At 37.5% G+C, this 26,584-nt stretch overlaps 4 protein-coding genes across 5 annotated transcripts; 1 reads left to right on the forward strand and 3 right to left on the reverse strand.

Annotated features, from left to right (window-relative positions):
* Nucleotides 1-743: 743 nt before the first annotated feature.
* On the reverse strand, nucleotides 744-2,024 carry TIP4;1 (tonoplast intrinsic protein 4;1). Its single transcript, XM_023666156.2, has 3 exons — nucleotides 1,843-2,024; nucleotides 1,530-1,768; nucleotides 744-1,447 (listed from the first exon to the last, which is right to left on the reverse strand). The coding sequence occupies exons 1-3, from the start codon at nucleotides 1,967-1,969 to the stop codon at nucleotides 1,070-1,072; spliced, it is 744 nt and encodes a 247-aa protein (XP_023521924.1). The 5' UTR covers nucleotides 1,970-2,024; the 3' UTR covers nucleotides 744-1,069.
* A 2,070-nt stretch (nucleotides 2,025-4,094) lies between these two features.
* On the reverse strand, nucleotides 4,095-13,289 carry VTE1 (tocopherol cyclase, chloroplast / vitamin E deficient 1 (VTE1) / sucrose export defective 1 (SXD1)). The gene is made up of 10 exons (XM_023682837.2): nucleotides 12,674-13,289; nucleotides 11,501-11,745; nucleotides 10,144-10,223; nucleotides 9,845-9,921; nucleotides 7,358-7,527; nucleotides 6,976-7,073; nucleotides 6,448-6,555; nucleotides 5,609-5,725; nucleotides 5,120-5,269; nucleotides 4,095-4,561 (listed from the first exon to the last, which is right to left on the reverse strand). The coding sequence occupies exons 1-10, from the start codon at nucleotides 12,997-12,999 to the stop codon at nucleotides 4,385-4,387; spliced, it is 1,548 nt and encodes a 515-aa protein (XP_023538605.1). The 5' UTR covers nucleotides 13,000-13,289; the 3' UTR covers nucleotides 4,095-4,384.
* A 1,566-nt stretch (nucleotides 13,290-14,855) lies between these two features.
* Nucleotides 14,856-20,903, forward strand: LOC111799318 (uncharacterized). Its single transcript, XM_087125449.1, has 12 exons — nucleotides 14,856-15,120; nucleotides 15,612-15,739; nucleotides 16,251-16,313; nucleotides 16,798-16,919; nucleotides 17,108-17,223; nucleotides 17,321-18,128; nucleotides 18,373-19,098; nucleotides 19,270-19,491; nucleotides 19,568-19,663; nucleotides 19,747-19,941; nucleotides 20,024-20,137; nucleotides 20,358-20,903. Exons 1-12 carry the CDS (start codon nucleotides 15,014-15,016, stop codon nucleotides 20,616-20,618), a joined length of 2,958 nt encoding a protein of 985 aa, XP_086981575.1. The 5' UTR covers nucleotides 14,856-15,013; the 3' UTR covers nucleotides 20,619-20,903.
* Nucleotides 20,904-21,802: 899 nt separating this feature from the next.
* Nucleotides 21,803-26,396, reverse strand: LOC111799317 (protein EMBRYONIC FLOWER 1). 2 transcript variants are annotated; one of them, XM_023682830.2, is made up of 4 exons: nucleotides 26,203-26,396; nucleotides 25,550-25,693; nucleotides 23,399-25,004; nucleotides 21,803-23,102 (listed from the first exon to the last, which is right to left on the reverse strand). In XM_023682830.2, exons 1-4 carry the CDS (start codon nucleotides 26,214-26,216, stop codon nucleotides 21,888-21,890), a joined length of 2,979 nt encoding a protein of 992 aa, XP_023538598.2. In that variant the 5' UTR covers nucleotides 26,217-26,396; the 3' UTR covers nucleotides 21,803-21,887. The 2 variants fall into 2 exon arrangements, with proteins under 2 accessions (XP_023538598.2, XP_086981574.1); XM_087125448.1 differs by lacking the exon at nucleotides 26,203-26,396 and having other exon boundaries at nucleotides 23,399-24,906; nucleotides 25,550-25,682.
* Between the last annotated feature and the right edge of the window lie 188 nt (nucleotides 26,397-26,584).

Consider the following 26,584-nt stretch of genomic DNA (forward strand, 5'->3'; position numbering starts at 1 on the left):
GAGTCTAGAGGAGAGAGACTCCCTGGATGGAGAGCAGAGCAGTGTGTTAAGAACTATGGACCTCTACAACGGTATGATATTATCCACTTTAAGCATAAGCTTTTATGACTTTGCTTTTGGTTTTTCCAAAAGGCCTCGTACCAATGAAGATGTATTCTTTACTTATAAACTCATGATTATCCTCTTAAATAGTCGAGGTGGGACTCCTGCCCAACAATCTTCAACAATCCCCCCTCAAACAAAGTATACCTTAGAGCCTCCCTTGAGTCTTATGGAGCCCTCAAACAACCTCCCCATAATTGAGGCTCGATTCCTTTCTCTAGAGCCTTTGAACAAAGTATACATTTTGTTCAACACTTCAATCATTTTTTAACTACATCTTTGAGGCTTATAAATTTTTTGTTCAGACATTTAAGGATTTTGTTGACATGACTAAGTTAAAAGCATGACTTTGATACCATGTTAGGAACCATGGACCTCCACAATGGTATGATTTGTTTAGGACTTTGCTTTTGATTTCTCCAAAAGACCTTATAACAATCAAGATGTATTTCTTATAAACTCATGATCATCCCCTTAATTAGTCGATGTAGGACTCCCGCCCAACAATCCTCAACCGGCTGAAGATTGATTCGAGAATCTTTGTAGGAGCCCCTCATTAGATGAGAGGTGATAGAAAAGACTCGAAAATTGATTCAGGAATCTCTATGGGAGCCACCTATTTACAATAATAGAAGGGAGCCTTAGCATCTAAACTTGTTGGATGTCGTTCTTTTATTATATCTCGATGAAACTTTCTTTGTGAGCTCGATGGGGTCGATGCCTCCCAACCATAAGATAAAATCGAGATTTATGTAGGTAGCAAGCCCAAACCAGAAAATTTTAGTAGCCATAAGATACATCCATTAGACCTTTACCTCACCCATAAACTACATAGCATAAATAGTTTCATTAATTAAGAAAACGTGACACTTAACAACCCACCCTCTTCACCCCATTACAGCCATTACAGTCAAGTTCTTCCTCTATTCATTAACACCAAATTGCATCAGCCAGAGCATAGGAGACTTTAATACTCAGCCTCTGCCCTAGGCAGAGGCACATGAGACCTCTCAATGAAGAAATTTTCATAGATGAACCCAGCAAGTCCACCACCAATAAGAGGTCCAACCCAGTAAACCCAGTGGTCAGTCCAGTCTCCAGCCACCAAAGCTGGGCCAAATGATCTTGCTGGGTTCATTGAAGCTCCAGAAAAGGCCCCACCAGCCAAGATGTTAGCCCCCACCACGAACCCAGTCAACATTGGACCCAACCCATCAAGAGCTCCCTTCTTTGGATCAACCATTGTTGCGTAGACAGTGAACAGCAAGGAGAAAGTGAGAATAATCTCCCATATCACTCCTTGAAGATAGCCAACTCCACTTGCTAATGTGTGAACTGGAATAGCCTGCAAACAGAAGAACATTCAAACATAATATGAGATCTTGTTATTGTGTTCATAGCTGATGGAGGAAGACGATGAGACTCACGGAGCCTCCGGTGAGGTACGATAACAGAAAACTAGCCGCAGACGCTGCTAGCAACTGAATGATCCAATATAAAGCGGATCGGACAACTGTGATATGACCACCAAAAAGGAGACCGAGTGTGACGGCGGGGTTGAGATGGCCACCGGAAATGTGTCCGGCGGAGATCATCACAGCCACGACTAGCGCATGTGCGACAGCGACAGAGAACAATCCCACGAGTGCATTTCCTAGTAGTGTATCTAATTCGCACAGAAAATTCTCAATCTTAGTATAATTCAAATGTACGAAAAACGAGAAAAACTAGAGAACTTACTAGCAGTTATGGCTGATCCGACACCAACAAAGACGAAGAGGAAGGTGGTGATGAACTCGACGACGAGGGCTCGGATGCAGTCGGGCTGAGTCGCCTCGCCAACGCATCCCAATGCAATCTTGGCCATTGATATGCCGGCAAGCTCAAAGAGTGAACTAGATAGAAGAGGCTTAGAATGGTTGATTGGTTGGCATTTTTGAATAAAAGACGTGCGATTTTATAAACATCTCATCGTACAGTGTTGGGCAAATGGCATATTATTATTGCACCTATTGAAATTACATTTGTGCCCGTTGACTTGAAGATTATTTACGGGTTTTGCCATCCAATTATTTGAGTAAAATAAAGGGTTAAAGCAACCGGCCTTAAATTTTTAGGCTACTCCATAATATTATAATATTAAATGGCTTAATAGTCAAATTACAAAATATCAACATTTTAAGAATAAAAATCACTAAAATTTTAATAATGCTCATTTAAAAAATGAAATATATATATATATTATATATATAAATTTTCTTATAGGTTCCAAGCCTATGATTGATAGGATCCCATGTGACAATGTCCAATGGGAATTTTAAAAAGTGGAGATGACCTGTTTTGCATGGGTTTTCCACGTCATATCTTAGGGATGTTGGATGATGGAAGTCCCACATCGACTAATTTAGGGAATGATCATGGGTTTATAAGTGAGGAATACTAACTCCATTGGTATGAGGTCTTTTGGGGAAACCCAAAGCAAAGCCATGAGAGCTTATACTCAAAGTGGACAATATCATACCATTGTGGAGAGTCGTGTTCCTCTAACAAGGGATATTCTTAAAAATAAATAAATTAATTAATAAATAAAACTAACATGGGATGTGAGGTTAAAAAAATATGAATAAAACCAATTAGTTTCAATATAATTTGAAATTTTGAATATTATTTTTATGTGTATTTTAAAATTTGCATTATATATATATATATATATTGGATGGTGGGTGTTAATTGAAGGGAAAAAGAAACATCAATATTGCAATAAGTATGTCTCAAGCAATAATGAAAATTAGAGTGATTAGAGTCCACTCTTGTTCTTCACTTTCTTGCTTTTCATCTACTTTTTTTTCTCTCTATTTCTCTTCTTGTGGTTGACATTCCATTTTCCTTAATTGGAAGTGCTCATTCGATTTTGATTTGGATGAGTTTAATCTTTTGAGGTGAGGTACATATGGCCGACCCTTTGGGCGTTTAGGTGATACAAACAAAGAAAATATGAATTCCGACCACATCCTCTATCACAACAAGCCAATTTGAGAGCACGTGGAATCCCGTGTAAATCAATAATAACCATCTTGCAAGACTAAATACTCTTGGGCGATTGATGGTGTGGTTCCGTGAGAGAAAGGTGAAAGAACTCTCGTTGGGGAGTGAAATAAAACATGAAATTGTGAACTTTCAAGCAATAGGAGGAGACCAAGACTTTGATCGTGTGTGATTTATAGACAGTGGCTTGGTAAGGGAACCCACTAAAATCATAGTGAAAGTAAATCTTCATATGGAGTAATTGTCACTGTTTACGGACACTGACTTATACATATACATACACATATATATATATATAAGGGTTAGTTACAAAAAGAAATGTCTTTGAACTTAAAATAAGTAGTAAAATCAGCACTTTCTCAAAATTAAATTTAAAAATTGATTTGAGAATTAATCCATAAATCACATAGGATGTTATGGGCCGCTTTGCACAGGCCCATAGATATAGCCCAAATCAAAGTAGAGAGGCTCAAAAAGCCCAAATAATTTAAAGAGGCAAAGCGCTCTCTTCGAGGCCCAAAACAAAATCCCTTAAACCAAATTAGATTTAAATTAACCAAATTAATCCCCCCTAATCCTCATTAATTTCCCAACGATTATACCTCTTATTACAACACCAAACAAAGTAGAATAAAATAAAAAATAATAAGTCATAAGGAGCTCTTTTGATATTACTTGAAACCCAGCTTTCTCCGCCACCTCCCGTCAACGCCGCCAAACTTCCGGCAGAACATTGTGATGCCCGCCTCGAATTCTTCTCCTAAACGATTTTATAATTATTTTGTAAGCTAATTATTGTTAAATGATGAAAGTCCCACGTCGGCTAATTTAGGGAATAATCATGAGTTTATAAACAAAAAATACTCTCTCCATTGGTATGAGACATTTTGGGGAAGCCCAAGGCAAAGCCATGAAAGCTTATGTTCAAAGTAGACAATATCATACCATTGTAGAGAGTCATGTTCGTCTAACAATTATAATAACAACCATTCAAGGTCCACGAGAGTTGATGTTTATATATGCTTCCCAATTAAAAACTATTTTTCACATGTTTTTAACTAAAAATGAGCTGAACTCAAACATAGAAAAGTAGCTCTACCCTGCAAATTGTTCGTGAAAACTTTAGAAGTTCGAGGACTAAACTATAGGCTACGAAGGTTGCCTGAACCAGCACGACCTTGATGGTTCGTTTCATTCCTTCCACAGCACAACGTGCAGTAATTGTCGTAATTGTCGTCTACAAGCCAGGAGGTTTGAAGAGTGGAAGCAAGTTAAAAGCTTGTTCCACATCAATAGGTGTTGTAAGAGCACGCTTGAGGATCTCCGGGGTGGTAGTTTCTCCCTTCCAGGTGTTAAACCAAGGCCCTCCTCCAACTTCCAATGCCGCCATGTTACTTGTGACATCCAATACAATCTGCAAATCAAGAATTGTACTGATATAACTATTGAAAATGAAGAGCAGGTTAACCTGAACAATTGTCATATACCACTAAGAGTTCGGAAAATATTCTGCAGAAAATAATCTACACCAATACTAACACGATATTTTAATCACTATCGGGATTTATAACTAGTATGAAGACCTCCTGAAGAATGATCAGGTCATAGGGCAGTAACGTCACTGACTACGTGTTATGCTTGTATACATGCATGTGTGTATGGAGACATTTATGATAATGGCATTAAAAAAATTCTTAAGTTTTGAGTTTGAGCCTAATAGGTCTCTCATCCTTCAACTTTAAAACTTTAAAAAGAGTATCGTAGATCCTTAAACTTTGAATTTTATATCCAATAGATCTCTGAATTTTCAATTTTAGGTCGAATAGGTCATTGACCTATTTAACATTTTTTTAAAAAAAATTCACAAACTCGACACAATATGCTAAGACTCTATTAGATACAAATATGAAAAGTAAGTGCAAGCCAAACGGAAGCAATGAGTAATGGAAACAAGTTAATATAAGACTGTCACCTTGCCCTTGCTGCCATCAAATCTTCGTTCCCACATTTGCAATTTCAAGATACCAAAACAAGTATCTTTGCAAGCTGTGTCAAGCCCACGTTCCGTTGTAGGAGCACGTAACGGTGAACCAGGCTCGTCTGTTTTGGCTTCTAATTCAATCTGTGCAAAGACGAGCTAAAATACTTGAAGAAAATCTTCACTTTTGCATAATTTTCTGGCTTTCAAAGGAAACGCTTTAAAGCATTTTTAGACCATTTTGATATGCTTTATCATTATTCTTTCAAGAGTAAACACGTGGGGTGGAGAATTTAAACCTCATCAGTGTAGCTTAATCAATTGAGCTAACCTCGCCGAGGTTGTTAGTATGCCTTTAACATTACTATTTACTTGCTAAAAGACTGTATTTCAACAGAATCAAGTCTTGCGCATCCATCAGATGGAAATCTTATAATTGCTCAAAGAAGGGCAGTAACTGGAACTAAGAGATCCACAATTTACCTTGTGCGTTGCATTTTCGGCAGCAATATACCAATAGCCCCAAGAACTTATTTCCCAGTTAACAGTTCCATTCCATGGCACGAATTCATAAAAAATTCCATCGTAGTGGACTCCAACCTGCAACAATTAAAATATCACAAATATCATTGTTGGTTAAGATGTCCACCCAACTCCCACATTTCCTACCTTTCCAAGCATAATTCCATCCATCCACAACTTTAACGGCTCAAGTCCACCGCTAGTAGAAATAGTCCTCTTTGGGTTTTTCCTTTTGGGCTTCCCCTCAAGGTTTTAAAACGCGTCTGCTAGGGAGAGGTTTCCACACCCTTATAAAGAATGCTTCGTTCTCCTCCCCAACCGATGTGGAATCTCACAATCCACCCCCCTTCAGGACTCAACGTCTTTGCTGGCACATCGCCCAGTGTCTAGCTTTGATACCAATTGTAACGGCCCAAACCCACCGCTAGCGGATATTGTCCTCTTTGGGCTTTTCCTTTTGAGCTTCCCCTCAAGGTTTTAAAACGCGTCTTCTAGGGAGAGGTTTCCACACCCTTATAAAGAATGCTTCGTTCTCCTCCCCAATCAATGTGGGATCTCACATTCCCCCCACCCCTTCTCTCTTTGAGAACTCTAGGACAAAGTTGTACAACCTATAGAACAATCCTATTCAAAGTAAGACCGTCTCTCTCCAAGTATAAAGAGAGTGGATCACGTTCGTAGGTCCACAGCATTTGGGGTGTTGGGGGAGACCATTTCATTCGCAACAATGCAGTGCGTGTGTGTGTGAATGAGAGAGAGTAAAGAGAGTGAAATCGCAACGAGGAGCCACATAATATTACCAATGCAGCATTTTCAAAGGTTTCCGTCAATCCAGGAAGTTGTCTCAAACCTCCACCAGCCGTAAGAGAAACTTCTCCACGAGCACCTTCAAAAACATTACACTGAGCCTGCAGCATGTTAAAAGGAGCTAAGGTTTAAAAATGTTTTGAGTCAGTCGAGCAACAAGGTCCAGCAATATACTACGTAAATATGCAAGAAAATATCGCATAGTTCATCCCATTAAATATACAGATGGCGTAATCTTTTACGGCCTCATGAAGGTAAAAAACAGATGAAACTCCTCTATGCATGGGCCGGTCAAAAGCAAACTCAATTTCTAAAAGTTAAATTTATTGACATCCTTCTATGAATTTTCTAACAAGATTCACGATCCTAGGTTTCTTGTCCAAATTTAAGTACTCCAAAACTCAACCCTCTTTTAACCTCATTTTTTAACTAGCCCATATTGCATAGCATGCTCGACTTCAAATTTGTACAATATAGAAAGAATCAAATAATTTCTTGCTTTACAAAGCCAAAAAATTTACCCAAAACCATTTTCTGGGAAATCCTCCACCCCAATTCTTTTCAGAGTATGAAGGGGCATTTACAAACTCAAACCTTTCGTCCTCCCACTCAATCCAACCTGCGATTCATATTGAGAAATTCAGGAAATATGTCGAACTTTAAACTTTTTCCAAGAAAATAAAATTAGGGTGAAAGCGCAGCCTGATATGAAACAATATTTCCATTACATATTAATTTAGAACCATAACAGAATCCTCATACCATAAAAATATATAGTTATCGATTCTTCAACATAAATCCAGCACCAGCACGGTGCTAAGTATAGAATTTCTCATGATTAGAAGTAATGCACCAAGTCAAACACAAATTTCCAAGGTAAACTGATTAAAAGATTGAACATGCCTGTTGATAACCCGCCTGCCATGCATATTTGCCAATGAGGCTCAAATACTGGAAATGCTGCAAGCCAGCCAGCTGTTGACTTCTGCTTAGATCCAACATTTCCCCAGCCATAAACTGGGCGGGTACTGTATTCCCAACGAGCAGTTTTTACAGTTTCCAAATAGTTTGTCCTGTCATTGAACGCTGTCAAACAGTGTACCAATAATAAGATGGAATCAAAGATACAATTGTTTAAATGCAAAGAGAGATTTGACAACCAATATTTCGAGCTCCTTGATATACTGATTTGAAGCCCTAAAACACATTTAGTTCAAGGAAATCCAGGCTCCTGTTGATTGAATAACTTAAATCTTTTCTTCCCAGTAAGCAGAGAAGATTCAAAGATTGGTAATACCATAACTCATAATAACAAATAAGATTATTTTATAAAATTATTAACAAATTCTTTTAACATAGAACTCATAGATTAAACCTGAAAGGGGAGCAATTTCATGAATTAAGATAACTTGGTACCACATTGCATTGTATTGATGTCGAAACACTAAGAAATTGATGCTCATGCATTTGGCCGTTCCCAACCTCAAAAAGAAGTTAGGAAAAGCCTCTACATTTTACTGGAAGAAATCATGTCGAATGAGAATTCCAGAAAAAGACAAACGTCAAAATGAGGTGGTTTGAGAAAGGCTATGGCTAAAACTAGCTTTATACATAACTTTTTCATTGCGAGAAGGAATTGTTGTGTCAGTTCTAGACTGAATATTTTAGAAGTATGTCCTTTAAACGGAAGAAGGCTTCACTGCCCAAATGCTGCAGTTCTTCCCTAAGTTACTGAAGCTATGTATTAAAACAATTTTGCTTATTTTTTATTCAACGAAATAGATTGAGATTTATACAAGAAGGATTTCAATCAGAAAACTCCAAAATAAGAAATTCAGTAATCAGCCCAAGCCTAAAAAGGAAGGAGAAAATACAGCTACACAAATATATAAGACAATAAATAAAATATTAAATTTACAGGTTGATTATCTATGCTCCCCTTGAGCTAGACGGTATATGCTAGTCACTCCTAGCTTGGAAACATAATCATCAAGGCTTGATCAATTCAATTGTTGTTGTGAAGGCACATATCTTAGGTTTATTGTGTTGTTATCAATCTTATCACTAATGAAGTGGCAGTCTATCTCAACATGCTTCATTGGATCATGAAATATTAGATTTTTTTCAATAGCTATGACAGACTGATTATCACACATTAGCTCTATGATACCTACTATTTTGACTTTGAGCTCGATGAGTAGGCACTTTAACCAAATTCCATGAGCTAAGGATTGAAACTCAGCTTTAAGACTACTTTGAGCTACAACCTGTTGCTTCTTACTGCACCAAGTTACTAAGTTTCCCCCACACATATGAGCACTACCGTGAAGTTGACTGGCAGTCAATAAGAGCACCTCCCCAAACTCAGCTTTAGAAACATGAGGCTCTTTCCTGAATATCTCAATATTCTATACAAAACTTCTATATGATTTTTAGAAGGTTTGTTCACATTAACAGCCAAGCTAATGTTTGGACTATGAGTTAAGTAAATAACTTTTCCTACTGGTCAAGTCTTGATTTCAAATTTATTTGAAAGAAGTTGCTTGAGCCGAATAATTTCCTCTAGAACATTTCTTGTAAAAATAATAACATCAACATATACTCTGAAGGCAGTAATCTTACTTGTTGAAAAATGCTTGATGAATAGGGCTTGATTGGATTAATATTGAGTATAGTCATCTTACTTCAATGCGTTTATAAACTTTTTGAACTAAGCTTGAGATGACTTTTAATCCATATATTTCTTCAGTTTACATATCTTTCCGGAGTATATATGTCCTCAAATCCAAGATATAGGCTCATAATCACTTCTTCACTAGGTCTCTATTCAAAAATGAAATTTTTTTACATCAAGTTGAATTAATGATAAATCTAGATTTATTGTATAGCGAGAAGTAATTGAATAGAATTTCATTTCACAACAGGAACAAATGTTTCCTTATAGTCGATTCCAAAAGTTTGGCTATAAGACAAGTTTTGAATGGCTCTATACTACCATTTGGTTTGTGATTGGTTGAAAAAATCCATCTGTATCCAACTGCATCCATAGGATTCACATTTATTTTTTCCAAGAGAATGTACTTCTAGAGTGGCAGCTTTACATAAAAGTTTGCTTCTTGAACTGTGTTAGGAGTATGTATATGATCTAAAGAAGCCACAAAAGCTCTAAAATATGGGGACGAATAAGTGTAGAGACTGCAGTGATGAATTAGTGTAAGATAAGTGTTCCTTAGAGACTGCGAGCCTTCACCCACAGAGCTGCCCCTTGGGGCTACTCCACATGAGATATTAGCATTCAACTTTAACTGAAGCCATCTTAAGGTCAAAAACTGAAGTTAAAGATTCTCAACACAGTACTAAAAGCTCAATAAAGTAAAAGCGAGGGAGCACCTGCCATCATCACGAATAAATCCTTGATGCCAAAGTGGAGTGACTTGAAAACCTTCCACGACCTTTTTATTGAACTCCTAAAAACGGTTGCCCACAATATAATATAAAGTCATTCACAACCTCTGTCAGAAACAATAATAGTTGAAGCAAGAAGAGATTCCAATCTGACAAATTTTCTCTCGAAAAAGATACACAAATCATTCATGAATTAATTGAACTTATATAAGACTATGAGAGAGAGAGAAAAGACGAAGTCTCAACATTAAATGAAACAATACATTCTAAGAAAGCATCTCAACCTCTGGATGAACTTCCTTGTTTGGAGGCTTAAACCCTCCTTTAGATGCAAAACAGTTGCCCAGACTCAGTTCATGCCTACCTATGCATTAAAACCCCAGCATTAGTCGTCATTTTTTTAAAAAAATACATGAATAAGATATCTGAAAACCATAGCCTGTATAAAGAGGTTTAGACCTCTTTTAAAAATGTATTCCGAGAATCAAAGGACATAATTAGTTGGAAAGGAATCAAAGAAATTTTGAGGATAAGGCTTCTACTTCGATATTTCTTTTTGTAGATATGTACTTCTCACCTCTACTGTGGTGTTTTAATCACCAATGACTGCTAGTTTTTTGGGTGGGGGATCCCTCTTCCCCGCTCTTAGGTTGTTTTGTTCTCTTTTGTAATACATCCAAGTTTTTTTATAAAAATATAACATTAGAAAAATAAAAAATAAAAATAATAAAACTTTTCTGGGCATAGGAAAGACTGACATGAAGTAGGCAAATCCATAAGTAGTCCATTACAGACCTTCTGACAGAGGTGATCACAAAATTACGACTATAGGCACATAAAGATACAAATCTTTCAATAAAGTCACAAGAATAAAATTCTCCCCTTACCCACAAGATATTTGAGGAATCAAAATTTTCACCAACACACTCCAATTCCTTCAATTATGACTGATAGCAATCATCTTAAGTATACCAAGCAAAGAAACAACTCATCCAATTCCTTCTCAAGAATATTTCTCTCAGCAGCCTGAGGACAACCAAGAGGACAAAGGCCAAAGTGACTAGAGGGACAACAGGCCAAAAGAAAGAGGTGCAAAGTAGGAAAGAGAGGTCTCTAACCAAATATCACTCCTGAAACAAATATGCATGATGGAAAAATTGGAATGACAAGGCCATGCAATAGCACGGTAGTTAACTGTGTATTTGCTGAAATCCTTAGATACTTAATCAGACCGAAAAAGGTTGGTGGAAAATTTTCTGACTTCAGTCGAAACAAAAATTTGATTCAAAATCCAAATTAATTACCAAAAGAAAAAAATATAGCAATTACCGAACAATGAAGATATATATGTTATTATGCACATTACAAGACAACCAAGAAAGAAATGTTTTGTTTAAAATTCCAACTGGCAGTGATTATGTTTTGTATGGAGGAGGGGGAAAGTCGTTTCATAATTTCGTGTATTAAATAATGTTTGAACATAAAGTTAGCAGCAGTAGATCCATAAGGCAAGGCATTGATAGAACAGCAAATATATGGAAGTTTTTATCCACACATATTTTTGTCAAAGAATTGAGCTCACTAAGGAATCATTGTAAACGAGAACTAAGAAAAGAAGATAGGTTTGATATCAAAACTTACTTCCCCAAAAGTTTTGAGACTCTTCAGAGTATTGGCATATGTATTTGTCATAAGCACCAAGAATCTGTGCTCCAACTCCTGTAAACCTAGGTCCATGTTGTACGATTTCGGGTGTCGTTAATTTCTTAGGAAATGCAGGGTTCTCCACAGAGTACATGAAACAGAAACTCTGCCTCTTCTGTGGAATTGATACCTTGAAGTACCAACCTTCAAAGAATTTCCGAGTACTCCCATCAAAGTGATACCTGATTCAATACGAGGTACAGAAAATTGGAAAATGTAAATCATTGATTGCCACATAACCATATATAATGAGATCAACCATGATGCAGCCATGATCTAAAAATGAGAAACAATTCACCTCAGATGACATAACAAAAATAAGGTTACACCGGGTTCAAATGCTCCAGAAGGAAGGATAAAAAGGAAAAAAAAAATCATTAACAACCTTTTATCTTTCAAGTTTGGTGAGTTATGACCAGTTAACTCATCTTTAAAGGTACAAATATACTACTTTAATCATTCTTTCTTCAATTCTTCAATAGCTCCAGCATCTTCCCAGTTTTCCCAAATCTTCCACTCCCGCTACTCTCAGTCCACATCTTTCTAGTTCTCTTTCACTCATCTTCACACACTTGATTACTGTTTCAGGAGCCTTCTCTATAATCCCCTCGATAGCATAGCTCGTCTCCTCCACTCGTCCACACTCGCTCCAATCATAGTTGATTGATTTTTTGCTCTCTCATTCTACATTTCCTTCAATTTTTGCTCCATTTTTCTATGCCATCTTTTGGCACAGCTCATAGTTCTCATTAATTGGTGCTTCTCTTCTGCTACATCAGAGGAGATAAGCTCCCTTTAAGCCTTACATAACTTGTTTTGAATACTTGTTGTATCTCTAGCATTTGTTGGTTATTGGTTACAAAACAGAGGATGAACAAACAATTCGTGAGACGGAACCTGAATGTTGATGGTGACCACAGGGCATTTAATTGAAGATTAATACAGATAACAGTATGCACAGATACAAAACAATGAGGGGTTCACAGATACATGCAACCAATTAGTGAAGCCGCCTCAACCATTCAAGTGAGCAGTGGCAAGAAATTAGGAACTAGGACATTTATGCTAGATGTGAACCTTCGTTAATGGAAAATTTAGACAGCGTTTTACCCGCTGTGAGGAGTCCGCAGCTCGCGATTAGCAGGCGTGGGCTGATAGCCAGGAGGGCAAACAAGACCTCCATCATTATCTTTCTCAATTTTCGCCGACGCAGAAGATTCATACACAGAGTTCGAACTGGAAGCCAATACTCGGATGCTCGATCTTGATTTCAACTTTAGTTTCGAAGAACCGCCCCATCGACGACGAAATGAGCTGGACTTCAAAGATTGAGGAACCTTCACCGCGAACATGGACTTTCCAGCTTGAACTTCCATTGAATTGGAGTAGAAGTGATGAATTCCACACAACGGTAGATTGCAAGCAGTTGCATCCATCTCAATTGCCAAAAAATGGAACAAGATGAATTCAGGCGAGAGTCGTGCACTATATATAATTTTGTGGATCAAAATCTGCCTCCATGGCAAGGATGAATTGCGAGGGGCCTGAAGAAACTGAATCACAGTCGCAGGATCACCTTAGTCCGGTCAATATTAAGATTTAGATGAGATAAAAGAACAAATAAATCTCTATCAATAACTACTCGCAGACAAATTAAGTCTATTGTGTTCACTCTCGTCCTACGACCAGCGCTGCCGTGCCGTGCCGTGCCGTGCTGCTACTATCTAACAAGGACGTCCGGTGGATGGCAAGTGTCAAACGGCGGAGCCCACTATATGAAATACCTATCCATTTCAGCCCACTATATGAAATACCTATCCATTTCAGCCCACTATATGAAATACCTATCCATTTCCGACCGCAAATCCCACATCAACTAGAGAGAAGAATGAGTCAGAGCTAGGACCAGGTCCTAGCAATTGTGAGATCTCAATAAGTATTGATGTCCGAGTAAAAGTGTTTTAAAATCTTTGAGGAAAAACTAAAAGTGAAAATACAAAGAGAACAATATCTGCTGGCGGTGGCTTCTGCTGTTACATTGTCACTTCTATCTTATTTGATAGATCGAATAAAGTCTAGTTAAATCGAGAATGTGATAAGATAAGGAATCACGATTACTTTGTTGATCTCACTCCACAAGCAAGATCATCATGTCTACCTTGAATGATCCTTGTTGATCAAACATCTCAAGGCAAGAACACTTGATTGAGATTCGAATCACTCCACAAGCAAGATTGATCATGTCGATCTTGAATGATTCTACATGCAACCTAAACTACATCGAATTGCAAACCAACTTAGCCATTGGCTAAAGAAAAGCACAAAAGCTTCTATTACTGTATTTTCCAAGTCTCTCACAAATATAACATACATGGCTTTATATATAGCCTCAAGTGAAACTATTAAAAACTACTTGATGGCCATAATTAACCATGATGTAATAGAGTGAAACTATTAAAAACTACTTGATGGCCATAATTAACCATTATGTAATTGTAATGTAAATAAAAAATCTTAAGATACATTAATGGTATACAACAACTCTAAATTACTCTAAATTGTAATCCATCTAAAATTTATAACCTGAAACTTCATTCTTCTTCAATGTGGCATGAATTGAAATATATTTTGATAATTTCAACAATATTTTCTTCACATATTCCTTGAAACATATTGTATGATTGATATCTCTTGGTTCATTGTCAATTATGATAAGTTTTCTAGTTCGTATGTAAGATCGTTATAGATCATGATCGAGAAATCCACTCTCGACGTCCATTTAGTCATCACATTGGTCGCTTCAATTCGAGTATAGAGTCCCGATCTGTATTGGGAGGGGGGGGGTTGAAGTAATGGATCGAGTCTTGGAGCCACAACCAAAACTATTTATTATACTTGGCAAGGCTCCCAATTGGTTGGATCGTAAGTGAGAGGCGACTTACTTCACGGACAAGGTCTCAACTTGTAGGGATTCGGGGCACTGCCCCATAGTTCAATATCCCACTTTTACGATTGTTTAACTAAAATACAGAGTTCACAGATAAGCAGTTAATTACTATTTTAAAGCTGAAAAAATCATCTCTATTATTTAGTTTAACTAAATTTTTTATTATTTATTCTCGGATTACCTCTTAAAAATAATTTTTAATTTTTTCGAAATTAATTTTTTAAAATATATATTAAAATAAAGTTATAAATAAAAAATTAATAAATGAGCATAGAAAAAATAATTAATTTAAATATATAAAAATCTCATTAAATCTTAGTTAAAAGTACATTACCAAATAAGTTTTCCGAAGGAAAATTCGGGAAAAAAGAGGGAAGAAAATTGGGTTAGCGCCGGCTTAAATAAACCACTGGGTCATTGGCATCGTCGTTCGACCGAGCTCCTCGTTCTTCTCAGATCTCTCTCGGTCACTCACTGCCAGAAGGGGAGAGTTGAAAGTCGCCATGGTTTTGACGGTGAAGGTTTATCTTCTTCTGTTCGTTACATTGTTTGCATCACTCGCGAACTATGGATTTTCGCTTTACGAAGATCAGGTTGGCCTTATGGACTGGTGCGTTGCCCTCTCTTGAGCTCTTATTCCTCAGCTGTGCTAGGTTGGCTAGGAAATTTGTGGAAAAGTTTTGATTGGAGAATTTATCATCCCAATTAGATATACGTTATGCTTGACCTGCTAGAGTAATTGATCTGTTCGTTTTCTCGATATATTTGTGTATATACTAACACAAAATACTTGGATTGCTCCGAATCCATTCGAGCTAGTTTCTCGTTTGGATTCACCTGTTTATTGATACTTTTCTTCGAAATGTTCATCAGTATCTCAAAATAAGGGAGGCCTTGGTTTATGTCGTGTATCTAGTTTGCGTCTTATTGATTGCATTGTGACTCTTATACTGCTCGTGATTAACTTGGAATGTCTTTTCTCAAATTCAGATTCTCAATTGACTGTTTTCCCTTTAGCTTTTAGTTGAATTTTAATAGCTTTGAATTATTCATCCATTCAATTCAATTTGTTAAAGTTATGAAGTGATCCCTCGATTATAGGCGTCAGCAGTACTTGGGGAAAGCGAAGCACGCGTTATTCCATTCTTCAAAATCGGGGCGAAAGCGTGTAGTTGTATCCACAGAAGAGAATGTAATTGCGTCACTTGATCTTCGGCATGGCGAGATTTGTGAGCTTAACATTCCTTTAGCATTTTTTTTTCTTAGTGGGTTTACCAATAACCAAATGACTTAGGAAGCTGAATTGAAATTCTTAACTACGTAGGCTCTAACTGAACCTTTGCTCTAAACAAACGGAAGAAAAAATTGTTTAATCCCCCCCCGATAATGAGCTAAGGTGCCCATTCTGCAATGGATGCTCTTGTTATAGCCCATAGTATTTGAGAAGATGGGAACCAATTATGTAACATATTAGTCGAGAAGTCGAGTTTTTACATGAAAACAGTTTGTGTTTTATTAGAGCTACCCATAATAATAATCTTGCAAAAAATGAAAGTTAGACAATGAAATTCCATTTTTCTATCTAAGTTTTGGATGATCCAATTATTTGAAATGATTCATGTACTAACAAGGTTGAAGAAAGAATACAACGTTGCTTCTGGCGGTGGTGGAAGCTTTCATTTTGAAAATAGTTAATTTGTCTTTTATTCAAAGTCTTACCTTCTAATTGTTTTTGTGCAGTTTGGAGACATGTCCTTGGCTCCAATGATTCCATTGATGGAATCGAGTTCGTTCTTGGAAAATGTAAGGCCTTCACATTTTTTTTTATCCATATAATATTTCTCCAGAGTACTATTTCTGCCATTTTGAACATTTATTTGAATTTCTTATTGTGTACAAAGGAAATTCCTCTAGGAGTTTGATAAAAAGTACGTGAATATGCTGATGCTTTTGAAGATCTTAAATCTTACCCTCAAGTCATCTATGCTTAATTCTAATGTCCTCTGTGGTGTATGAATTTTCCTCTACTGTTCCACCTAAATTCACTCAAGGGGTGTAACTCCTGTGTCACGACATAAGTATTTTTTTAAAAGAATGTTACTCTCTGATGGTTGTTGATCCATCATTATTGTACAAATGTGAAGTATACTTAGTTCTTCCTGTCAGTTATTAATAATGGATACTAATTAAGCTCACATTTGGTCCTTTATATCTGTTGAAATACCAATTAAGCTTTACAATTCCACTTTTAGTATGCCACTTAAAAAATTTAACGAAATGATGTCAGATGTTGTTTCTCTTTCATCGGAGGGGAATTTTTTAAGAGCGTGGAACCTTCCTGATGGTCAGATGGTGTGGGAGACTTTTCTTCAGGGAACCAATCCATCAAAGTCACTGCTATTGGTTCCAGTAAGTGAATATGCTGCTTCGAGTTGTTATGCATTGTTTCTCTTCCCTATTTAACAAAATGTTGTATTTTCTGAATTTGATTCCTTTCATCTAAGTGGATCAACTGGTGCTAAGCCAATTTCTTCTATATTCTTTTTTTTTTTTTTCTCTAGTAACTATTTGATTAATTTAAGGCATAAAATTTGCAGAAAAGTTTGAAAGCCAACCAGGAGACTGTGATCCTAGTTTTTGGTAGCAATTGTCTGCATGCTGTCTCCTCCTTAGACGGTGAGGTTATTTGGAAGATTGACTTAACAGAGAACAGGTATTTCAAATGTGGAGTTTGTGCTAGGTTTTATTTCTTTTGAAAAATGTAAATCACTGTGCCACTGATATCATTATTGATTTTATCACCGTTTCAGTGTTGAAATTCAAAAAATCATTCAACATCATGAAAGTGATACCATTTATGCTGTGGGATTTTCAAGTCCAACTCAGTTTGATCAGTTTCAAATAAATGTTAAGAGTGGAGAGTTGGTGAAGCACCATACGGCAACATTTTCTGGTGGCTTTTCTGGAGAATTAGTATCAGTTTCTGATGATGTGCTTGTGACATTGGACGCCACTAAGTCAAATCTAGTTATAATAAACCTTAGGAATGGTGAAATTGGGATTCTACAGACACCTATTGCACATCTCATTGACGAACTTTCTGGGTCAATTGAAGTAGTGCCTTCAAAGCTTTCTGGGTTATTTGCTGTTAAAGTTGATTCTCGTTTAACATTAGTACGAGTAAAAGGAGAAGGTGAGTTGGAGGTGGTGGATAAAATTCACAGTCAGGCAACTCTAAGTGAAGCTCTCTTGGTTTCAGAGGGCCAGCATGCAGCTGCTTTAGTGCAGCACGAGGGAAGTCATGTGCGTCTAACTGTCAAGCTTATTGATAACTGGAGCAGTAATTTTATCGATGAAAATATAGTAATTGATGGTCACAGAGGAACTGTCCAGAAGGTTTTTTTGCACTCTTACATTCGGACAGATCGGTCACATGGTTTCAGGGCTCTACTTGTCATGGAAGACCATTCGCTGTTATTAGTACAACAAGGTGAAGTTGTGTGGAGTAGGGAAGATGGCCTTGCCTCTATTGTAAATGTAGTGACATCTGAACTGCCTGTTGAAAAAAAAGGCGTCTCTATAGCAAAGGTGGAGCACAATCTCATTGAATGGCTGCAGGTATGCAACTCTTTCAAAATATTATGAACTAAATTATGAACAAGCGATAATGTTCTCTAAGATTAAAAAACATTATTATATACATAGTCAGCCTACTATTTGGTTCCTTTTACTCGGTAGTCTCTAGTTCGAATATTTTATTATTTTTCTTGCTCTGGTTAGTTGATTACAAACGAAATTTTGGTATTTCTTGAAATGTTTCCTACCTGACAAGATGCCCTTTGATATGTCCTGTTCTTCAAAGGGACATCTGCTGAAACTCAAGGGGACTTTAATGATTGCAAGCCCTGAGGATGTAGCAGCTATTCAAAATATGAGGTTGAAGAGTTCTGACAAGAGCAAAATGAGTCGGGATCACAATGGATTCCGAAAACTGCTTATTGTTCTAACTAAATCAGGAAAACTCTTTGCATTGCACTCTGGAGACGGCCGCATTGTCTGGTCTCGTTTACTGCAAGCTTCCCATAAATCAGAAGCTTGTCCTCCAAGATGGCTCAATATTTATCAATGGCAAGACCCCCACCATCGTGCCATGGATGAGAATCCATCTGTGCTCGTAGTAGGCCGTTGTGGACAAAGTATGGATGGACCAGGTTTACTTTCATTTGTTGACACTTACACGGGGAGGGAGATTCGTTCATCGAGCCAGATTCACTCGGTTTTACAAGTTATTCCACTTCCATTTACTGATTCAACAGAGCAACGCCTCCATATTTTAATAGATGCTCAGAGCCGTGCTCATTTGTATCCACAAACCTCTGAAGCTATTAGTATTCTGCAATCAGAATTTTCAAACGTATACTGGTATTCAGTTGAAGCTGACAGTGGCGTCATTAAAGGACATTCGTTGAAAAGAAACTGTATCGATGTAGCGGATGACTACTGCTTCGAGAGCAAGGATGTTTGGTCGATTATACTTCCATCCGAGACAGAGAAAATCATTGCGACTGCTGCACGAAAATTAAATGAGGTTAGACACTATAATTTTGTGGATTAGTCCATAAGATATTTTTCTTGGTAATCTATTTACTTATCATTTCATTTGCCAATGCATTTTTTAAAGTACTGTGGCGTGTTTGTTTAAGTATTTTAATACCTCTCTGTCCTTATAGCAAATATTTATGTAATTTTCATATTCTAGGTGGTTCATACGCAAGCAAAGGTTGTAGCAGACCAAGATGTGATGTACAAATATATATCAAAAAATCTGCTCTTCTTGGCAACTGTTGCACCAAAAAGCAGTGGTGAAATTGGAACTACTACCCCAGAGGATTCCTGGTTGGTTGTATATGTTATCGACATTGTTAATGGTCGTATATTACATCGTATGACCCATCATGGTTCAACGGGTCCCGTCCATGCCGTGAGTTCACCAATCTAATTGCCCACTTCCATTGTGTATAGATGAAATGTTCTCACGAAATTTGTATCTTATGTAGGTATTTAGTGAGAACTGGGTTGTCTATCACTACTTCAATCTTAAAGCACACAGATACGAGATGTCGGTAGTCGAAATTTATGATCAATCTCGTGCGGTATGTGAATGTGTACTAAGATTTTTATGACATGATCGATGCTCTATGTAGATTCACATCATCTGAGACAATTTATTTTGCAGGACAACATAGATGTTTGGAAGCTTATTATTGGAAAGCATAACCTGACTTCGCCAATTTCGTCATATTCTCGACCCGAAATTTTGGCCAAATCACAATCCTACTTCTTCACTCATTCTGTGAAAGCAATATCAGTTACATCAACATCTAAGGGTATAACATCAAAGCAGCTTCTGATTGGTACAATAAACGATCAGGTTAACTTCTGACGTGATTGCTTGGTCTTTGTTCCTCATTTCGATATCTTTTGCGGGATGTGCTAAATGTGAGTCATTGCAGATTTTGGCTCTCGACAAACGTTACTTAGATCCTCGACGGTCTATCAATCCCACACAAGCTGAGAAGGAAGAAGGCGTTATACCTCTTACCGATTCCTTGCCTATCATTCCTCAGGTGTGTTTATCTTGCATTTTGCCTATCATTTCTCAAATTACTCCTAGAATTATTAAGTGACATTAGGATATTAGATATCAACTAGAAGATAGAAATCCTTGGATTTACAAAGTAATTGGAAGCCATCGCTTTTGATAACCAATGTGGACCAGACTTAATTGTCTGCAGCATTTCATTAAGCTGGCATAATTGGTTCGGACTGGGTTGTGTTTTTGTGCAGACCTACGCAACGCACGCACTTCAAGTCGAAGGTCTTCGAGGTGTCGTGACTATACCAGCCAAGTTGGAGTCGACAACCCTTGCATTTGCATACGGAGTGGATCTCTTCTTTACCCGGATTACGCCCTCAAGAACATATGATTCGCTAACCGAAGATTTCAGCTACGCTCTACTTCTCATAACTATCGTCGCTCTCGTGATCGCCATCTTTGCAACATGGGTTTTTTCTGAGAGGAAAGAGCTCCAAGATAAGTGGAAGTGATCTCCCTCAAAGATACTAATTTTCATTTCAGGATAGTTTATAAATCCTTCATGTATCTCTTATTTTAGGCACGCCAAGCTTTAGTCATCCTCTTTTCTGTTCAGCTCGCAAGTTCTTCATCATCATCATCAGCATCTTTTTGCTTAGATTTATAAATTAATTTGTTCGAATATAGATGGACAATGACTTGCTAGTTTCTTACCTTTTGATTTTATGCTTGTTTTTGTAATAAAACACATATTTTGACTGTCCTTTTCAGGTGATAAAAGTACAATTTTTGGAATTGATCCCGATCCCTAAGAGGCTTTGTTTTTATTTTATTGTTTAAATTACAATTTTGTTTCCTATAGTTTTCAAAAGTTAAATTTTTGTTTAGGGTTTATGAAAATTTTATCCACTTGTGAACAACAAGTCGGTTGTAAGAAATTCGGACGTTGCGGATAATGTCGGTATATGTTTGGGCCTCGAGTCACGTAGTGAGAAAAGATTTTGGAAACGAATAATTTGAAGAATTGAAGAAAACAATTAGGAAATAAAAGAAATGGCTTAAATAGTATATAACTCAGAATAGGAAAAAGTGACGTCTACACTCACCCTTCAACAAGCCTATCTTTGCCACTTGTCTATTTGGTGTTTCTATATTGCTTATGTCTCGTTTCCTCTTTAATGCATATGTTACATGGTGTGTTGGATGATTGCACCGTCCTCTTCGATTGCATCGTGACATTCTTCTATGTCCATACGTGGCTGGATGGGTGCCTCTTGAAGGTAACCACTACATGGTGTATTGGATGATGCACCGTCCTCTTCGATTGCATCGTGCCATTCTTCTATGTCCATACATGGCCGGATGAGCGCCTCTTTTGATTGCATCATGACATTCTTCTATGATACGTGGCCGGATGGGTGCCTCTTGAAGGTAACCACTACATGGTGTGTTGGATGATGCATCGTCCTCTTCGATTGCATCGTGGCATTCTTCTATGTCCATACGTGGCCGGATGAGCGCCTCCCGAAGGTAACCAGAGAACTATTTAGTTTCATATAAATTATAGAGTGGTAATTTAACTGATTTTCTTAAGCCTACAAAAAATTAATTTCAAACCATTATAAAAAATTAAACTTTGGCATGCATTTGCATTAAATATAAATAATAGGTTGTTTGAGAAGTTTGAATTCATATAATCCCCATAAAATTAATAATTAATTAAGAATTTTTCCTGTAAGAAGAACAAGAGAGTAAATATGAGAAACTCTTCAAGCCTACTTCTAAAGTAAATCAGGGCTTGATCTGTTCTTATAATGAAGAGTTCGTCCAAATTTGAAGTCTTCAGCTCCAATCATGTATATATTTCCTGCTTCCGGCAAGCTAAAATCGGCAGGATTTTTGTTGACGCTACATATTTCAGTCTCAAAACTGCTTTTCTGGCTTTGCAGAGTTCTAGTATCGGCCATGGATTTGCATTCCTTGGAGTTTCTTCCAATCTGCTGCACCAACGCTTCGGCATTAGGTACTTTTACCACTCCTTTCTGTATGCGATTATCAGGAAATGTTCTACACGTAGATCGAACCGAGCATTTCATGTTCTTCGCGCTATTTCGAGTCTTGAAGACAGCCTGACCGGAAAAATTGGTATTGGTTCCAAATCCTCTACTATGCTGGAAGTTACTAGCAGATGCAGTGGTTGCAGGAGTATGAACTTCATCATGAACAGCAGAATTGACAGAAAACTCGTTGCGTTCTAGTGGACGAGGAATCGGAGGTTTCTTCGATGATTTTCGCGTCCGACCTCCAGTCGTGTGTTCATTCGATCGCATTCCGGAATCCATGAGGCTAAGTAAGTGCATTGCTAATATGCTTTCGTTTGAGTACAACTCCAATGATCCAACCATATTTTGATGAAGCTCAACCTCATTAGAACGTCGACAAAATGAACTCGCTGCTAATTTCTGTGCCTTCGCATTTCCCATCTGTAATGATCTAGGGCTTGAGATGATTTCTCTGCCGGTAGAATGCGCCGGAAATCTCTGAAATCCGTTCGTCAGATGATCTGGTATCAAAGAAGAAGAAGAACACCATGTATGAGCTGCTTCTTTATTCCGTTCTGAAACAGGCAAATGGTCTATTGTTCCATTGCGTTGTTTAAACTCAGTACAACTTAGCCATTTGGATCCGATGGAAGAACATTGAATACCATTAGATGATTGTTCTTGAGAACGAACAGAAGCATTATTATGCCAAAGCGTATGATTCTGCTGCAGGTGGTTCGTGTCGAAGCGAGATTCTTCGCCATTAGTTCGACGATTAGGAAGACGTCTTTCATACTGATTCTTCGCCATTAATTCGACGATTTCCATGGGGATATCATCAGAAGTCCCACTGTCAGATGCCAGGTACACTCTCTGGTTAATCTGTTTACTCTTTATAGCCATAGGTTCCTGAGGTTCAATAGTTCTTTTACCATTGCTTCCACTGCATATATCCTGTTCATAAATTTTATGCAAGAAATGGAATTCTGTGAAGCACTCATCATAGACTAAGAACACATCAAAATGAAAACAAAGAAGAATAAAAGAATTGTGTCGATTGGAGAGGAGAACGAAACACCCTTTATAAGGGTGTGGAAACCTCTCCATAACCGATGCGTTTTAAAAACCTTGAGGGAAAGCCTGAAAGGAAAAGCCCAAAGAAGACAATATCTGCTAGCGGTGGAACTGGGTCGTTACAAGAACTAAGTGGGGAAATAAAGGATATTAGGGATATTCTAATAAGCACATACCTTTTGCTGCAGTAGCGACCAGCTATTATCTGTCACATTTCGTCTTGGAATAGGCATACTCGAGTTGTTCGGCACACGATCGACCCGTTGACAGTAGAAAATATTTGTTTCAGCATTTTTCCTTATAGATTTACTTATTCTGGGAGTGTCATCTTGCTCAGGCAGAAAAGTAGGCAGCTCGTTTTCTTCTCGACGACAGATTCTTTTGTGATCCCTTTGTGGATTTGAATAGCTATGGAAAGAAAGATGAAACTCTCTGTCATTGTTCGTATCGTTTTCATATCGAAAACGATGAGCTTTAGTCATACTTTTCATGGCTTCCACATCTTTCAGTGTGGCTAAATCCTTCCTAGTCATTCCATTGTTCCAAGAAACTAACCCAGCAGGGCCTTCAACCATCAGAGGATCCTGGCTTGAGTTTGTGTTCTTAGATGTGCTAGATTTAGACTCCATGGCATTCATTGATATTGAATATAGAGCTCTATGTGCCATAATGGCAGCATTATCCAATGCTTCTTCATCACTTCGATATTCCGTTATCGCCCGAGTTTGGCATCGGTCTTGAACTTTAGATGGCACTGAGGACACAGAGTATGGATCAACCACTGGACACTTTTTACTGTTCTTCTTTCTTGAACTTCTGTTTCCATCCACTTTGTAGCTGCTCCAAAGGTCTTTCATGGTCCTTTTGATTCCAGGCAGAGCATTTCCAGTTCCTAAACTAGAAACAGAGTTTTCTAACTCCCCCCTCCATGCTTGAATTTGCTTATCCACATTAGAAGACGAGGGAATCCGATCTCGATGCCTGCTCTTTCCGATCTGGGGCAACCTTCTTTGCCTTTTATGATCTGAATTCCAAATATTTTCCCCCATTGTTACCAGACATTTGGAAGCATACGTCGCGTCTACCTGCGCAGACGCCTCGGGCATCCCGTTGGATGGATAACTTTGAACATGTTTATTAGCCTTCATATTCCCATTTTCTCCTAGTAATTCAGTCAACAGACGAGTCTTTGGAGTTCTTCGACGATGACGAGGACGATTTCCAGCTGTTTCAGCGCTTTCAGATGATGAAATTGTGCTTTTATTTGATTCCATGGAAGCATCTCCATTGTCTTGAAGTTTATCAGCCCGACATGCTCGGTCGATGTCGACCGTACTGTCATTCTCTGATGCCACCAAGGTTAACTGTCCATTTAGATGATCTGCAGGAGTTTGCTTTCGCAGCATAATAGGAGAAAAGAGTGTACCAGTACAGTAGTCTGCAACTTCAAATTTCTTTTCCTTTTCATCACAGCTAGAGCGTTGGCAACTCGAATTCGAGTCATCGTCAACAACTGTTCTTCCATCGATCACATCTTGTTTCGGAGCTTTCAAGGAAGCAATCGAATAGTGTTCGAGGCTGTGATAGCTATCAAAGACGAAACCTTCTGCAGCTTTATCAGAGCTATCTTGCCAACGACTTTTACGATGCTGCGCATCGAAGCTCGGATCATACACAGGTGGGGCTGAGAGTATATGCTCATCCAACTTATGGATATCATCAAGATCAGAAAATGGCCAACAGATCTTCCAATCCTTTTTGCTCATATCAGATACATAACCACTGCTACATTCATAGATTCAATAAGGAAAAGGGTAGCTACCTCACTTAGCTTGGTTAAATTCATTATGATCATCAAATCTTATTGCATAAACTCTACAAACAAACCCGTCACTACGACTACAATATCACCATGTAAGAGCTTTACGTAAGAGTAGAGATTCGAACTTTTGACCTTTCGATCCATTTTAAACTCTTAACTAATTAAACTATGCTCGGGTTAAATGTACATGATATTTTCATTGTCATCCACTAATTGTCACTACTCTCATTCTAAATCTCAGTTCGAATCCTACGTGAGCACTACCCTAGCATCTACGTTCGAATTCCCTCCGTTACAATACATTATGTTTGAGCATAAAGTCCATAACCCAAAACCTAGGAAACAACTACATACAAAGTTACGAGCCAACATGAACATATATAACTGAATAATCAAGACGTCTCTACCTTCTTTAAATAAGTCGTAAAATGTTATGTTCTTACAAAACAAAAAATACACATTAACATAACTGCGTGTTTACGGTAGCAAAGTCGTCGAAGCTTACCGTATAGAGAACCGTTCGCACTTCTGGCCATCACATTTATCATTGGAGCTAAATAGATCAATATATATAGAGTCAATTTGAATGAATTTTTCTGCAGCCTTGGAATCATCAGTCCCATGATTGTTCTCTTCCATCACATTAATCCTAAGGATCATACACAAATTCCCCGTTGAAGAAATATATATATATATATATATATATATATATATATATATTATGATTATTATTAAGATTAAATAAATAGGAACCGATTTGGCACATAAAATAACAGTCACTAACACTGTAGCACGAAATAAAACCCTAATTTTGGAACATTTGTGTAAAATATATATATAAATTATTAAAAAAAATTTGGTTTAACGGTAATTCAATAATTTATACGCTAAAAATAGAATTAGGGCTTTGCCACATTACAAATTTAATTCAAAATTTCAATACAAATATCCAAAACAATACATAAAATATAGCGAAAATGAGTGAATTCCGAGAGTAAAAGGTAAAAAATAAAAAAAAACCTGGTGAAAATTGAGCTAAAGTTCCTAAATATTTTAAGCTGAAACCGAATAATTATCCGTTTTTTTACCAATCGAAGACTGGAAAAAAATTGAAACAGATGAAAATAAAAATCAAGAGTAAAAAGGCGAAGATGTTACCGGCCGGAATCCATCAGAAAACGGCGTCGTTTGGCGTCACCTCCGATCCAATTCACGGCGAAACTGTGTACCGAGAAAGCATTGCTCAGACGGTACGGATGAATTAGACACTCGCCGATGAAGAATTCAAGCTCAAACCCCTTTAGAGAGAGAGAGAGAGAGAGAGTATTTTTTGTGTTTTAGAGAGAGAATGTTTGTGGGTTTATTTATTTATTTTGTTTTTTTTTTTATTTTGGTTTTTGTGGTAAGAAAACTGCCCATGCGGTTGCCATGTCACCTACATGAGAGAGAAAGAAGTAGGTTACGACCAATAAGAAGTTGCCACTTGGCTGTGAGTTGGGGTTCTTCGAAAAGAAACCCTAAAAATCGAGAGTGTTATTAC

This window comes from Cucurbita pepo, chromosome 7 (assembly GCF_057944985.1).
Source record: "Cucurbita pepo subsp. pepo isolate OVF chromosome 7, ASM5794498v1, whole genome shotgun sequence".
Taxonomy (NCBI): Eukaryota; Viridiplantae; Streptophyta; class Magnoliopsida; order Cucurbitales; family Cucurbitaceae; genus Cucurbita; species Cucurbita pepo.

What these genes read in the sequence shown, in the direction of transcription:
- VTE1 (XM_023682837.2), bottom strand. Translation starts at nt 12,999, where the DNA reads ATGGATGCAACTGCTTGCAATCTACCGTTGTGTGGAATTCATCACTTC. An exon ending in TTTATTCGTGATGATGGCAG is followed by an intron (nt 7,528 to 9,844) that starts GTGCTCCCTCGC and finishes GTTCAATGACAG; the next exon opens with GACAAACTATTTGGAAACTG. An exon ending in CCTTTGAAAATGCTGCATTG is followed by an intron (nt 5,726 to 6,447) that starts GTAATATTATGT and finishes TAATTGTTGCAG; the next exon opens with GTTGGAGTCCACTACGATGG.
- LOC111799318 (XM_087125449.1), top strand. Translation starts at nt 15,014, where the DNA reads ATGGTTTTGACGGTGAAGGTTTATCTTCTTCTGTTCGTTACATTGTTT. An exon ending in TTTATGATCAATCTCGTGCG is followed by an intron (nt 19,664 to 19,746) that starts GTATGTGAATGT and finishes TTTATTTTGCAG; the next exon opens with GACAACATAGATGTTTGGAA. An exon ending in TTGGTACAATAAACGATCAG is followed by an intron (nt 19,942 to 20,023) that starts GTTAACTTCTGA and finishes GAGTCATTGCAG; the next exon opens with ATTTTGGCTCTCGACAAACG.
- LOC111799317 (XM_023682830.2), bottom strand. An exon ending in TGCGAACGGTTCTCTATACG is followed by an intron (nt 25,005 to 25,549) that starts GTAAGCTTCGAC and finishes TGAATGTAGCAG; the next exon opens with TGGTTATGTATCTGATATGA. An exon ending in GGTCGCTACTGCAGCAAAAG is followed by an intron (nt 23,103 to 23,398) that starts GTATGTGCTTAT and finishes ATTTATGAACAG; the next exon opens with GATATATGCAGTGGAAGCAA.